Raw genomic sequence first — 14624 nt, forward strand, 5'->3', positions numbered from 1 at the left:
TCCCTTTTCGCATACAGTGTGGTAATGATCCTAATAGCCTTTCCAGTAGATTGGTAACAGTGCGGACAGGGCAGAATCCCGGAGGGGTGGAGGAAGAGGGACGGGGTGGCCAGCCTCCCCCGTCCCTCTTCCTCCGCTCCTGGTCCCCAGGGAGTCCCCCATGGTTTCCTTAAGGCACTAAATGCTGTGTATTTAACTTGCGGGGATGTGTCTTACAGGCAGTGTGGCCCCGTGGGAATAAGATGAGCCTTGTTTGTATAGCCCCTGAGAATCCCAACGTCCTGTACCAGAAGCATCTATTTAGGTCATTAAAAATTAGTTGCTTGTCCCTCGAGCGGGGTCCCGCAGTGCTAAGGAAAACATGCAGGCAGGTGGTAGATGGTCAAAGTCAAAACCGCCTCCTCCTGGATCAGCAGATCTGCCAGGTGCTCACCAAAAGACATGGGTGAGGATGTCCCTAGCAGCATATTGGGGACAGCCCAAAACTGAAAATACTCTAAAAGATCATCACTAGGAGAATAGGTGAATAAGTCGTGGTCTCGTCATTCCTGCAATGGAATAATGTTCAACAGTGACGGCGACCTGACCACAGCTACACGCACCAACATGGGTGAGTCTCATAAGTAGAGTGATGAATGCGGGAAGCCAGACCCCACAGCTGGACGCCAGAACGTTGTAGAAATCCACTTACACCAACTACGAAAGCAGACATCACTGGTCTCTGTTGTCAGGTCAGGAGAGTGCTTCCTGGCTGGATAAAGTGGTTCCCTGGGGTCGGTAATGACTGGAAAGGGGCACGCAGGGCTCCCAGCAGAGTTCAGTTTCTTGATCCACACGCCGGTTACCAGGAATGTGTTTGCTTTGTGAAAATCCATCAAACTCGTGCTTTGTGCACCCGCCTGGATGCACCTGATTCCTCAACACCAAGTTTCGTGTTGAAAAAGTGCCTCCTCCAAGCTGCCATGATATTTCATTGTCTCTCCCATGTCACCCCCTGCCCTTCTTGTCCTGTCGTTCTAGCAGCTGCAGCAATCCCATTTACCCCGCCAGCACCTCCAGCAGCAGCGGAATCCATACCCCGTGCAGCAGGTCAATCAGTTCCAAGGTGAGGCCAGTGCACCCCTCTTCCGTTTTATACCTTCCAGCCGTGACGTGTAAATCCAAGTGTAGCCAGGGGGCTGGCCTCCTGGGCTGGGTTCGCATTCAGGTAACATTAAAAATATTTGAAAACTGAGGGTACCAATCCATCAGAACGCATTTTTGGAATCCTCTACTGTGCTGGGCGTTGACCTTTGGGTGGCTGGGTCATAGAGAGGTCCTGGTTGGCCCCGGGAGGGGTCAGAGTGGCTCGGGGGGCAGGGGCAGGACTGGGGCAGCTATTCTTTACCAGAGATAAGGAAGTATTTCAATAGTTTAAGAGCCAATAAGGGCATACTTGTGCCTGGTTGGTTCCATGTCAGCCTTGGCTATGTCTGGATCATCATCTCAATGAGCATGGGAGGAACGGCCCTGTGCCACATGCCTCTTGCTAATCCTAACACATCAGCGGGCCAAAGCCCTCACTTCCAACGACTGACAAGGAAAAATCTGGCCTGCAGCAGCCGCCAGTTTCTGCTGAATCTAGAAGACCCACAGGGCCTTGAATTTGACTGGACTATCTTGATCCTGCTGCCCTTTGCAGAAATCCTGACTCGTGACCCAGTAGCAATGGGCACATTGTGTGATCTCTATTGCCATTCCTTTATGTAGTAGAAAATCTACTCAAATATCAATCCCTTCCATCTCCAATGAAGAGAGCCCCTGAAGGTCTTTTATGGGGTAGAGGGTGAGCTGAAGACCCTTCCCAATCTTATCACAGGAGTTTTTTGGGGGCTCCAGTGGCTACCCAGTAGTGGAAATCCTAATTCCCATCCTCTGCCCTTTGCGTGGGACCTAGATCCTAGGTCCCAATTTCTCAAGTGTTACCTAAGGCTTTGAGACTCTGCCAGAAGCTGCGAAGCTCCTTGCACATAAATATGCATATATGTAAATATATACAGACTTTGCATAGCATTTGCACAAGTGCTACCCTGCTCAATGGACGGTGGGTGAAAAATTCATGATGTAGGGTAGCATTTTTCAGTCTTTGGGCTGCAACACACAAGTAGGTTGTAAAGACAAGCTAATGGGTCACAACCAACATTTTTTAAAAGAAATGGAATGCTGGGGCACCTGGGTGGCTCAGTCAGTTAAGCATCTCCCTTCGGCTGAGGTCATGATCAAGTCCTGGGATCAAGCCCTGCATCAGGCTCCCTGCTCAGGGGGAGAGACTGCTTCTTCCTCTGCCCCTCCCCTGCTTGTGTGCTCTCTTTTGCTCTCTGTCAAATAAATAGATCTTTAAAAAATAATAATAATAAAAATAGAATAGAAAACAGTTATCCAAGTATATCACAATAAGGGAAACTTTTATTTCTATCATAAACCCACACGTGTATATCCTGGATCACATGCCATGAGTAGTGGTTTGAGTAGCTACCCCTCCCCCTCCTACCTCTGGAACACATGTATCATTTCAGAACCCTTGGACTTGACCCTGGCGAAGGACAAAAGGAATGAAGCTGTGCACAGCTTCTCTGTGCACTAAATTAGTGCTGATAGTGTTTGAAGAATTCTGCTTCTCACTTGGTCATAGGCAGGGGAGCACAGAAATAGTCATGCATAATTCTTGTTTTAGACACAGTTCTCAAACTTAAGCTGCATCAGAATCACCAGTAGAGCTTGTGGAAGCGCAAACCGAGGGTCACTAGAGGGGACAGGGTGGAGGGTGGGGGGATGGGGTGTTTGAGGGATGGGCATTAAGGGGGGCACGTGATGTGACGAGCACTGGGTGTTATATGTGACTGATGAATCCCTAAATTCTACCCCTGAAACTAATAATACACTATATGTTAACTAAATTGAATTTTTAAAAAAAGCACAGTTGGCCTGGCTCCATCCTCAGAGTCTCTCATTCCACAGGTCTGGGGTGGTCCTGAGGATCTGCCTTTCCAACAGGCTCCCAGGAGTTGCTCTGCTGCTGGGGCTGCTGGCCAAGGCCCTCACTTTAAGAACCAGTGATTTCCATTAAGAACAAATGAAAAATGTAAAATCCTAAAAACCCAGCAAAGTGTCCCTTGACTTTTCTAGGTTCATAACTCATTTATTATCTTTTGGAATAAAGGAGCCTGCCGAAATGTACTACTTCTTCTGTATTAGGAGTTATTCCATATGGTTTGGGTCCAGTTTTAAAAGTTTTTCTCTTTGAACTTGAGCTGTACTTGGGCTGAACCACCAGTGACATTGTTGGGTCCCTGAGGTGATTGGTACACTTTTTTTCTTTTCTTTTCTTTTTTTTTTTACTCTCATCCTTATTTTATTTTACTAACACCTTAGATATCATAATGTTATGTATCTGGGAAAACAGCAAATTGGTAAATAAGAAATAGTGTCCTTGGAGAGTTACGTTAGGAACAACTTGAATGAGAACCTCCATGAACACTCACCACTACATATTTCAAAGGTTTAATGACTATCTTTCCCTTATTAAGTTTTGTGCCTCTGGGCAATGTTACATGCCTATAGAGAAATGTTTATTTTTCACAAATACAGGCTTCCTATGAGTGAAAATGGGAAACAGACCCTTTTAAGAAAAAAATTGCCTATGATTTCTATTTGAATGTGGAAGATTTTCTTTGACACTGTGACCAGTGGGCAAGAAAATTAATTTGAGTACAGCATCCCCACAATAATATGTCTTAGACAAAAACAGAAGAAGAAGAAAAAAAATTAGTCTGTTATTTAACGTATATAGTAATCAGATAATGACAAGGTAATTCTTTAAACACATTTGCATTTTTTTTCTATACAAGTATTAAACTAGATTAATAAAAAAGCATTTTGTTTCTACTTGGGATAAAAATATGGAACTGAGTGCTGGTTTTAAAATGCCCTTTTGGGGCGCCTGGGTGTCTCAGTCATTAAGCATCTGCCTTTGGCTCAGGTCATGATCCCAGGGTCCTGGGATAGAGCCCCGCATCAAGCCCCACATCAGGTTCCCTCCTCAGTGGGAAGCCTGCTTCTCCCTCTCCAGCTCCCCTGCTTGTGTTCCCTCTCTCACTGTGTTTCTCTCTGTCAAATAAATAAATAAAATCTTAAAATAAATAAATAAAATAAAACACCCTTTTTTTTCTATAAAAGTTATACCTAGATAGTAGTACAGTCATTTTATACTAAAAATAAAGGTTGGCTTGGATTAACGCTTCAATACCTCTTAAAAGGCATTGCAACATTTCTGTCTTCTAAAAAGAGGAACCTATTTCTCATTCACCAAAGTGGCCCAGACCATTTCCAGTCCCTCAATAGATCCATTATAAACATACAACAAAAATGTCCAAAATATGGAAGTCTTTTCGTCTGTTTCCAGCAGCTCATTAGCCTGTTTACATAATTTGGGTCTAGCCAATCAGTCTCTGAGTCAGCAATATTTTCTCCTTAAAAATTTTTTATAAACAACTCAATAACCCATTTCACCACAGTTGATCAGACTTGCCATGTAGTCAATACAGATTTAGTCATTAAGGTCACAAAACTTCATAACAAGATTACAGATTGCAATATATACTCCCATCCAGTGTTTAACAGGAACTTTTGATTTTTTTTTTTAATCACTTAGATATAATGAAGCTTAAAACGGAAAACTGAAACATTTCTAGGGCTCGCCCCCCAGCCCTGGCAACCTTCCCCACAAAAACCATTTCATTTCTCAGTGCAGCATGGTATCGATCTCAAGCCACAAAAACTTAAGTCATAATCAAAATTCCCATAATTTTCTTTCTTAAAGAAAGAAAGAACATATGGAGACCTATTTGCTTCCCAGAAATCAATAACCCCATCAGGAAGACAGAAATACACTTACTGCCCAGGTGCCAGGCTTAACAAGCTTACACTGTTCTCATCTGGTTTCTCATCCCAGTTCCAAGTGGTATCACATTTGCTTATAATATCGATTGGCTCCCATGCTGCATCTTTTTTAAATGTCCAGAAGACAAAACAAACCATTTTTCTGTGTCTCATAGACTTAATCATTATTAAGAGGGACATAGAAAAAACGTCTTTTTGTGCATCTCCTAGCCCTTCACAAAACTGACTGGGACTCTAAGGGTGACATTTCTTTCTCTTGGCTGATTTGGAAATTTCCTAGGAACATGTAAAGAAGAACTCCCTCAAATGCCTAATTAGAGTTGAGGGACTTGGCCTTCATCCTCTGGCCAGCTTTTAAACAGCATCATTAAAACCATGTCAGCAATCTGCCGAGAAAAGTAGTCACTGCCGATTTGTAGGAGTGAGTGGACTTTGCTGCAAAAATGCATAAAGTTCATTGCCAAGGAGCAAGTAGCAGGATGATTTCTTTTTCTAGCTCAGGAAGCTGGCCAGTTTGCACTGACATGTTATGATTCAGAGAATCTGGAGCATGTGGAAATCTGTAGAGTGGATCCAAAAAATGTCCCATCTGTTGAAATAACTTCTTAGCAGAAGCAGTGACCTTTAACCTCTCAAATCCCGCTCAAGTCTTAAGGGAAATTAGTCTAATGGTCTTTATTGATAGTATTCTCTACTGAACCATGTTCCACTTCACAAATAGAATACACGAAGTGATCAGCCGTTGCTTCTTAATTTAGCCCAGGATGTGAATTCCCTCTCACCTCCAAGAATAATGGTATCTGATTGGTTGAGGATGGCATCCTATCAAGAAGAGAAAAAAAATTGCTTCTGAAATGTGTACAAAAAGAATAACAGAGTATATCAACTACAAAAGCATGTGTCCAGTATGATCCCTATTTTCATGTGTCTATTTATACAGTAGTTATCAGTGGTTATCTCTGGATGGGGAGGAATTCGGGTAACTTGAATTTTCATCGTTGTACTTTTCAGTGTTTTCTGAGTTTTTTTACAATCAGCATATGTTATAGTCAGAAAAATAATCATTTTTGTTAAGGACTTAGGATCAGAGTAGATCCTTTCATATAAAAGAATTTTGTCATGCCTAAAGATAATCGCAACAATATGTTACAGTAAATTGCTTATCGAGATGAGTGGATGGGAATGTCTTTTCTTCCCCTGTAGGTTCTCCCCAGGACATCGCAGCTGTGAGAAGCCAAGCAGCCCTCCAGAGCATTCGAACGTCGCGGTTGATGGCACAGAACGCAGGCATGATGGGAATGGGACCCTCCCAGAACCCAGGGACAATGGCCACGGCAGCAGCCCAGTCAGAGATGGGACTGGCCCCTTATAGCAACACGCCTACCAGCCAACCAGGAATGTACAATATGAGCACAGGAATGACCCAAATGTTGCAGCACCCAAACCAAAGTGGTATGAGCATCACACACAACCAAGCCCAGGGGCCAAGGCAGCCCACCTCAGGGCAAGGGGTTGGGATGGTGAGTGGTTTCGGTCAGAGCATGCTGGTGAACTCTGCCATTACCCAGCAGCACCAGCAGATGAAAGGGCCGGTGAGCCAAGCCCTGCCAAGGCCCCAGGGCCCGCCAAGGCTGCAGGGCATTATGGGAACAGTCCAGCAGGGAGCGCAGAGCTGGCCACAGAGGAGCTTACAAGGCATGCCCGGGAGGACTAGTGGAGAACTGGGATCATTCAACAACGGCGCCAGCTACCCGCTTCAAGCTGGCCAGCCGAGGCTGACCAAGCAACACTTCCCACAGGGACTGAGCCAGGTCGTGGACGCTAACACTGGCGCCGTGCGTACCCTCAACCCAGCTGCCATGGGCCGGCAGATGATGCCGCCACTCCCAGGGCAGCAAGGCAACGGCCAGGCCAGGCCGATGGTCATGTCTGGCCTAAGCCAGGGCGTCCCCAGCCTGCCAGCGTTCAGCCAGCCCCCAGCCCAGCAGCAGATACCCGGCGGCAACTTCGCTCCGGGTGGGCAGAGCCAGGCCTATGAGCGGAACGCCCCTCAGGACATGTCCTACAATTACAGCGGCGAGACAGCCGGGGCCTCCTTCCCCGGCCTCTCGGACAGTGCGGACCTCGTGGACTCCATCATCAAAGGCGGCCCAGGGGACGAGTGGATGCAGGAGCTTGATGAGTTGTTCGGGAACCCCTAGTCCAAAGGAAATCCGAGAAGCACGACTCCTAGTGTTAAAGCTTAAAACGTGAGAAAGAAACAGGATGTTGAGCCATCCCTGTTTTTTTGTTTTTTTGACCCACGCAAACTGAGCAAAACTGCAGCTGGCTGACAGTGAAAGATCCAGGTGCCAATCCACAGCCCCGCTGGGCCTCATTTCACCTGATTTTCACACAGCAACCGAGACACCAGGCCACGCCGATCCTGGCTGTGAGAGAGGCAGACACCGCGGAGACAGACAGGGAAGACGGATCCGAGGCCCCTCCGCTCGGCCCTCCGGTGCTCGCCTGGCCCAGGGATCTCTGCTCCAGCCGCGCGGGACTGCTGCCCAGCGTGAGGGCTCCGCCAGCCCCTCCTGGTCCCGGGGGGCCGCAGACCGCAAAGCCTCAGGGGCCGGGGAGCGTCCCGCAGAGGCTGCTGCGCAGTTGCACAGGCCCAGAGCACAGGTCAGAAATGCGCTGAACCCAGGCTGCAAAGAGAGGTCCGGCGTCGAGACATGCTGCTGTGTTTGGCGGGTAGGCACGAAGAACGGGAGACAACAGAGGATCCTACGAGCCTGTCTGCTGCCCTGTGATGACCCTCAGGAATTGTAGAGGCGTTGCTGTCAGCTGCCTCTCAAAGAGAGCCAAGCGAGCCTGGAGAAGGGTTCTCCAGCAGTCCTGGGGGAGGCCTCCCTCTGCCAGTGACCATGACCATAACGATGGCGGCCGGCACTCCAGGTTGTCGGGCTGCAGCCTCCTGGGGGCCCCGTGTCCTACCAATTTGGCTAGGCAGTTCACATCTACTTCCGGTGGCCAGAGGGTGGGAGAGACCCCGACTGGATGCTATGTCTGCCCGTGTGGCCACTTTTCCCTGCACCCCTGCCCTTGCTCCTTCCTGCCTCTACCCCATCCTGCCCTTGCTTCTCCTTACAGACTATATGAGAAGAAATGAAGCTTTTGTCTTTAGGGGACCTGGGCAGAATCCTAATAAACGCAAGAACTTAGACAACGCCTGAAATGCAAAGGCAACACTGGAGTTTTCTTTTTCTAACTTGTAGTAGGCTGAATATTCTCTGCCGGAAACTGAGCAGCCCCTATGACGTTGCATGGCGGGTTACCGTGAGCCACACCCGATGCTTCTGGTCTACCCTGGGAGACGTGGCCCAAACAGCACAGGCTCTGCTTCCCTTCAGAAAACTCCCAGGGGTGATGCTCTGAAACTGGCCTTGCCCTTAATCCCTCCTCACCAGAAAGACGACTCTAAAATGCTCAGAGATGAGGAACTGAAGAGTCAGTTGCTCCACCTGACCCATTTTGATGATAAAAAGAAGGAAAATTCTGTTCCTTCCACATGGGCAAGGTCATCCACTTCCAAAGTCCTGTACAGTCGTTCTTGTTGTAATTCACTCAGATCTGCCCCAAGCGACATCTGCGGCAAGGGATGACAGCCTCTGCTACTTACCATAAGGGTGTGTCTTTTGTCCTTGCCCCGTTTGTTCCCACTGCCCCGTTTGGGAGACCACATGGTATATTGTCCGGAGGAAGAGCGAAGCATACTTTTCTCGCGCCACACTCTCCCTTGGTGTCCGAAAGCCTGGCTCCCTCCGTGTGACCACGCATGGGTGCAGGCTGTGGGGAGCTGGCCTGGCTGCACACACAGGGCGGGTCCTGAGATGGGGGATTGGGGGATTTGAGAGGAAAGCTGGGGGCAGAGGGCAGAGAGGTAATAGGCAGGCAAACGCTGTCGTTGGCTTGCTCCCCATGTCCCAAGGTGGTGGATCTACTGAGCAAGGGGCAGGATGGAGACCAGAGGAGGCCAGTTGGGCAAGAGACCAGGCAGGGGCTGTGCTCCTGCTAGGAAGACCTGGTGGCAGGTGACCATGAACTCCTTGCATGGGGGAGGGACGCCACCATGGAAACTCTTGAGTAGAAACAGGTAAAAACCAAACGAAGAAAATAAAAAAGTAAACAAGCAAGAAGACAGAAAATATAATTACCTTTTTCTGAAAGGTACAGGAAACATATATGATCAATGATGAGAAACTGGAGGTGGCTGAGGGGAGAAGGGGCTCCATTACCTTTTAATAGCTTCCTCCAAATGCTTAGTACTGGGACCAACTAACTAGAGAGGTAGATTTTAATAAGGTCGTTTTGTTTTTGTTTTTGTTTTTGTTTTTACTACGGTGCTGATGTATATGTAATGTCTAAAAAAGTTATTTGTAAATAAGTTTTTACAATACTGCAGATATCACTGGGTCTACTATCTGTAAAAAATATACATATAAATATATATATACTGTTTGTTTAAAATAGAGTATTTTTATTTCATTCCTTAACTCATCATCACAGCAGTGGTATATTGCACTTCAGATGACATCTAATGACTAATTTGTACTGTATGACCTATGGCAACTTGCTCCATTTTATTCAGATTTTTCTAGTTTTCTGTTTTTACTTTGTACATTGAGCATTGCTTATTTCCTTTTAAGAAATGTACAGAACTCTGAAATGTAGAAATGAAGTGATGTTGACATACCACTTTTAAAGAAAAGAAAACAAATAAAAGATCATTATCTGAATCAACCCAAAGTACAGTTTATTTTAGGAATGTCACTGGATCTCCAACCTTAATTAAACGGATATACTATGCCTGGGTTTTAATTGATTAACTGCAGTTTCTGTCTCAAAATTCGTGATATCATTAAACATTTATTTAACAGAGGAGATCAGTCAGTCATTCCCAGTCTTTTAAATTCAACCACACAACTAAAACTTTCTAAATTTGCATCCCAATGGATGTAGCAAACAGAAGAGAAGAAAATCAGCTATGAAAGGAACATACTGAAGTCCATTTGTAGATTCAGTACTTTCAATTTCCAACTGGCTCATTAGAAAATTGATAGTAAAATTTTCACTTTAAAAAAAAAGAAAGGGCTGCCTGGGTGGCTCAGTGGGTTAAGCCACTGCCTTCGGCTCAGGTCATGATCTCAGGGTCCTGGGATCGAGTCCCATATCGGGCTCTCTGCTCAGCGAGGAGCCTGCTTCCCTTCCTTTCTCTCTCTGCCTGCCTCTCTGCCTACTTGTGATCTCTCTCTCTCTCTTTATTTAATTAAATAAATTAAATAAATTTAAAAAAAGAAAAAAAGAAAGAACCCTCAAGGAATATAGGGAATGGAAAGTAACACAAGGGTTTCGCCCCACTGTAGCAGACACTGTCCACAGACAACCCACAGACATCTCACTTCTAGCCCTCGCTGCATCTCTCTTGGTCTGCACCATCCACAAACTGTTGGAAATGATTAGAAGTTTACATTTCTTCAGATCCACAGTAGTCAGTGACTCGCTAGTGCAAGAATGTGAGAACGCAGTCAGGTGGCCTGGACAAGTCCTGAGGTAGGATTTATGTTCTAGAGCTCCCCTGTGGGACCAGGCAGAGGCTGAGACTTTGCCTGAAGTTGTCCTTACTTGGCTTCTCACCCTTCCCCACTCTGTTCTGATGACCCTCCTGGAGGGCCTTTGCTAACGAATCACACACATGTGAAACCCCTCCCCTTCTAGGAGACTTTGCCTAAGACTTTCCATTAAACTTGAAAAGGCACAGTAAAACACCACCGTTCAAAACTATCTGGGCTAAGCAGAAATACAGCCCACGAGCACAGAATAAAATCATCATCAAAAACAGATCCAAAACAAAGGTGAGTTTTAATACATACCAACCGAGAGGAAGAAGGCATGTGACTGTGGGAGAGGCCAGTCCTACTCCTGGAGGACGATGGTTCCAGAGCAGCTGCGGAAAAACGGTGTGGAGAGAACAGTGTGACCTGGGGCTTTGTCCCACTAATAAGGGCTTAGTACTCTACCAGATGACAGGAGCTGGAAGAATGAACTGATGGGGGCGGGGAGGGTAGTCGGTTAACAGAAAAACTTGAAGCTCCGAGAAGAGTTGAGTATTCCTAAGCCCGGACTAATTAAAAGCACGCATTTTCATTGACACCGAAGTGTGTCATGCACAGGATGAACGCCATCCCCTTCTCCTTCGGAAGAATTTCCTGTATGTATCTCACCGACCTTTTCAAAATCCCAGTGCAGTAAGTGTGCAATGGGGGAGAGGCGGAGAGTAAACATCTATCTGGAAAGTCACTCCACGTTTGTTCCAGTGAGAAAGATGCATTTTATTGCCTAAAGGAGCTTTCAGAAGCACCAGATGAGCTATCTCTGCCTGTGACCATTCTTTTCAAGGAAAACTCTGTCTAGAGACAAGAGGTGAAAAAACAAATGAGCTGGTATTTTTCCTTATTAATGCCGCGCCCACCTCCAACCCAGCAAAGGCAAGTCGGGGAGAGGAAATGCCCAGAAAGGGAACAAAGCTACTTGATTATAAAATCAGTGCTCTATTGTTTTATTTTTCCATTGTTTCCCCCCCCTCTTTTTCTCTTCTCTGTTTTGTCCTCTAGTCTCTTTCCTAATTCCGATAACATTTGATTCCCACACCCGTGTCTTATGGGCAAGTCACCACGACCTGTCTGATTTCATGCAACAGGTGGAGGCAATTACGGCAGCATCCGCACAAGGGAGGCCCTGGCGTCCCTGCCGTGTCCGGGACAGCTGCTGGGCCACCGCTACTGCTGTGGCTCTATCGATCCCACAGATCCCACCGCAAGCATAGAGCGTTCAATTAAGTAAAAGAAAATCTTAAAAAAAAAAAAAAAATTCACAGCTACCAAGAATCTGATTTTAGGTTTTAACTTCTTAGAAATTATTTTTGAACTTTTCATTATGAACCTCATCAAACAGAAAAGTAGACGATCCAATGAGTAACTGCACACTTGCCTCAATTTAGTAACTATTAGCACTGTGTCATGTATGCCTTCCGTGATTACATCGCAGAACAACTCCAGATAAGTTATCCCCATTCGGTTTCTTCACCCCTCAACCTCTCACCATGCAGCTCCCAAGAATTAGGACATTCTCTTCCCTAACCAGAAGATCATTACCGCGCCTCACACAATTAACACGAATTCCCTAATACCACCTAATTCTTACTTTATGTTCAGAGTGTCCCAGTTGTCTCCCACATGCCTTCCGTAACTGTTTTGTTTTTTTTTTTTTTCCCAACCAGGATTTGATCAAGGATCCCATATCGCCATTTGGTTTTTATGCCTCTTAAGACTTTTAATAGAGAATAGTTTCCTGTCCCTTTTTTCATAACATTTTTTGAGACAATGAATCTGATTTCTAAAAATAAAACCCATCAACTGATTAGTATACAAATCATATACATCTATAATTCCCAAACAGATCAGAAACTCACATCTCTCTGGCCAGCATGTTTCCTCCTTGTAGCCAAATTTATAGGAATTAAAATAATCAAGAGGTTGCCTTGGTAACAATAGAATTAGAACAAAGGAAATAAATTTTATGGTTCAGATGTTTAAAGATACAAAGCTCTGATAGCCTGGTGTACCCATCTTCTTTCTCCACAAGTCTTTAACCAAATTCTGTGTATTTGTAGTTTACTTTTTTTTTTTAAAGATTTTATTTATTTATTTGACAGAGAGCACAGCAGGGAGAGCGCAGGCAGAGGGAGAGAGAAAGGCTCCCCACTGAGCCGGAAGCCTGATGCAGGACTCAATCCCAAGACCCTGGGATCATGACTGGAGCAGAAGGCAAAGGAAGGCAGATGCTTAACCGACTGAACCACCCAGGCACTCCTGTAATTTACTTTTTTAAATAGCTCCAATTTAGATGCAACATAGAAATTGTTTAGGGGCGCCTGGGTGGCTCAATGGGTTAAAGCCTCTGCCTTCGGCTCAGGTCATTATCCCAGAGTCCTGGGATCGGGAGCCCCGCATTGGGCTCTCTGCTCAGCAGGGAGCCTGCTTCCTCCTCTCTCTCTGCCTGCCTCTCTGCCTACCTGTGATCGCTCTCTGTCAAATAAATAAATAAAATCTTTAAAAAAAAAAAAAAAAGAAAGAAAGAAATTGTTTATAAATGCTCAAGTGCCAGACTGAGAAAGTCGTGTGTTCTTTTCCCCACTTCCAAAGGATATGATTATGCAGTAACTGTTCTTTGGGGTCAAAAAATTTGCTTTCTTTCTTCTTTATTGTCTTCAATGTGTAAAACAATCAAATGTCACAATACAAGTCATAATAACTGATCAGAATACTAAAAAGTAAAAAGACCACAGAAACACAGCATTTTACAGTAAGGAATAGCCCCATTTTACCCAAGGAAAACAGAGGCAAAGAGCCACACGGAACTGCGGTAGCGGGCCCAGCACGGGCTCCAACAGGATTGGTGTTGGCCGGCTCTGGTCTTCACTGCCTCGCTAGCCGCCCCCTATGGGTGAGGGGCCTTATTCAAAGGCAAACAGCCCGTGAGGAGGATCCTGATTGCCCCATTTTCAGACCACCGTGTTCTCAGGGTATTTGCAAATATTTAGAACTGTTATTTGGGACCCCGGGTTGTCATCTCTTCCCCACTATTCTGGAAACACTACTTTTTCAATGCCTTTATCTCTTTTCCTATTATGCATAGTCTTTAAAACTTCCTTTGTATCCACCCACAAAAAAGAAAAGTCCCAATCAATAGCTTCTTGAAGATGCCCACGACAGACTTGACGCTGTCCAGATTTCTCTAGAAAAATTGACAGAGCCGTTTTCCTGATGTTAAGATGTGTTATATGGGCTCATAATTCCATTTTCCTGAAGTCCCTGAAGACTGTGAGGTGAACTCTTTCCCATCCTACAGATGAAAAAAAGTAGGGTGCCTGTGTGGCTCAGTAGATTGTCTGCCTCCGGCTCAGATCATGATCTCAGGGTCCTGGGATCGAGCCCTGCATCGGGCTCCCTGCTCAGGAGGGAGCCTGCTTCTCCCTCTCCCTCTGCCTGCTGCTCCCCCTACTTGTGCTTGTGCTCGCTCTCTCTCTCTAATAAATAAAATCTTTAAAAAAAAAAAAAAAAGATGAAGAAAATAGAGGAGGGTCACAGCAGCTGCTGACCCCAAACCCCACATGACACAGGAAGTACAGCAGAACCCTGTCCTCGCTCCAGCTGTGACCGTGACCCTCCTTCCCCTGACCAGGGGCAAGGACATTAGCTGCACACTAGTCTCAGGATGCTTCCTTAAAAATGATAGGCCTTTCCCCACACCCCTTTTCCCTTTTTCTTTAAAAAGGGAAATTTCGCACCCAGATTTGTTTTGTGCTATTAGTTGAGGACTGTCTTCTCTGGCTACTTTATGTGTTTGCCTGACTTCCCCCACGTACAGCCATCTGTTGCTCTCCTACAACACATAAAGTGAGCGTGGCAGCCTGTTTAGCATCTGTCTAGAACGTAGTAGTGGGACAGGAGTAGTGGGACCATTATCGGTGGGGGGACGACGGCCCCACAGAACACCCGGTGCGTGGTCAGGCTGCTCTCTCCCACATAAGCAGTCATGGCTTCAGCATGCACGTCAAGAACCAGAGCCCGTGCACCTTCCAC

General features: G+C 45.9%; 1 protein-coding gene across 2 annotated transcripts in view; it reads left to right on the forward strand.

Moving 5' to 3' along the window:
• MAML3 (mastermind like transcriptional coactivator 3) overlaps window positions 1–9723 on the forward strand; it is a 404886-nt gene extending 395163 nt beyond the window's left edge. The window contains exons 4-5 of one of the 2 annotated variants that reach the window (XM_044268050.1): window positions 1021–1105; window positions 6142–9723. In XM_044268050.1, the coding sequence (XP_044123985.1) occupies window positions 1021–1105; window positions 6142–7139 (1083 nt within the window). In that variant the 3' untranslated portion in view covers window positions 7140–9723. The remainder of the gene's footprint in view (window positions 1–1020; window positions 1106–6141) is intronic. The other variant, XM_044268051.1, reaches the window with a different exon arrangement.
• The last annotated feature ends 4901 nt before the right edge of the window (window positions 9724–14624 follow it).

Source organism: Neovison vison, chromosome 11 (assembly GCF_020171115.1).
Source record: "Neovison vison isolate M4711 chromosome 11, ASM_NN_V1, whole genome shotgun sequence".
Taxonomy (NCBI): Eukaryota; Metazoa; Chordata; class Mammalia; order Carnivora; family Mustelidae; genus Neogale; species Neogale vison.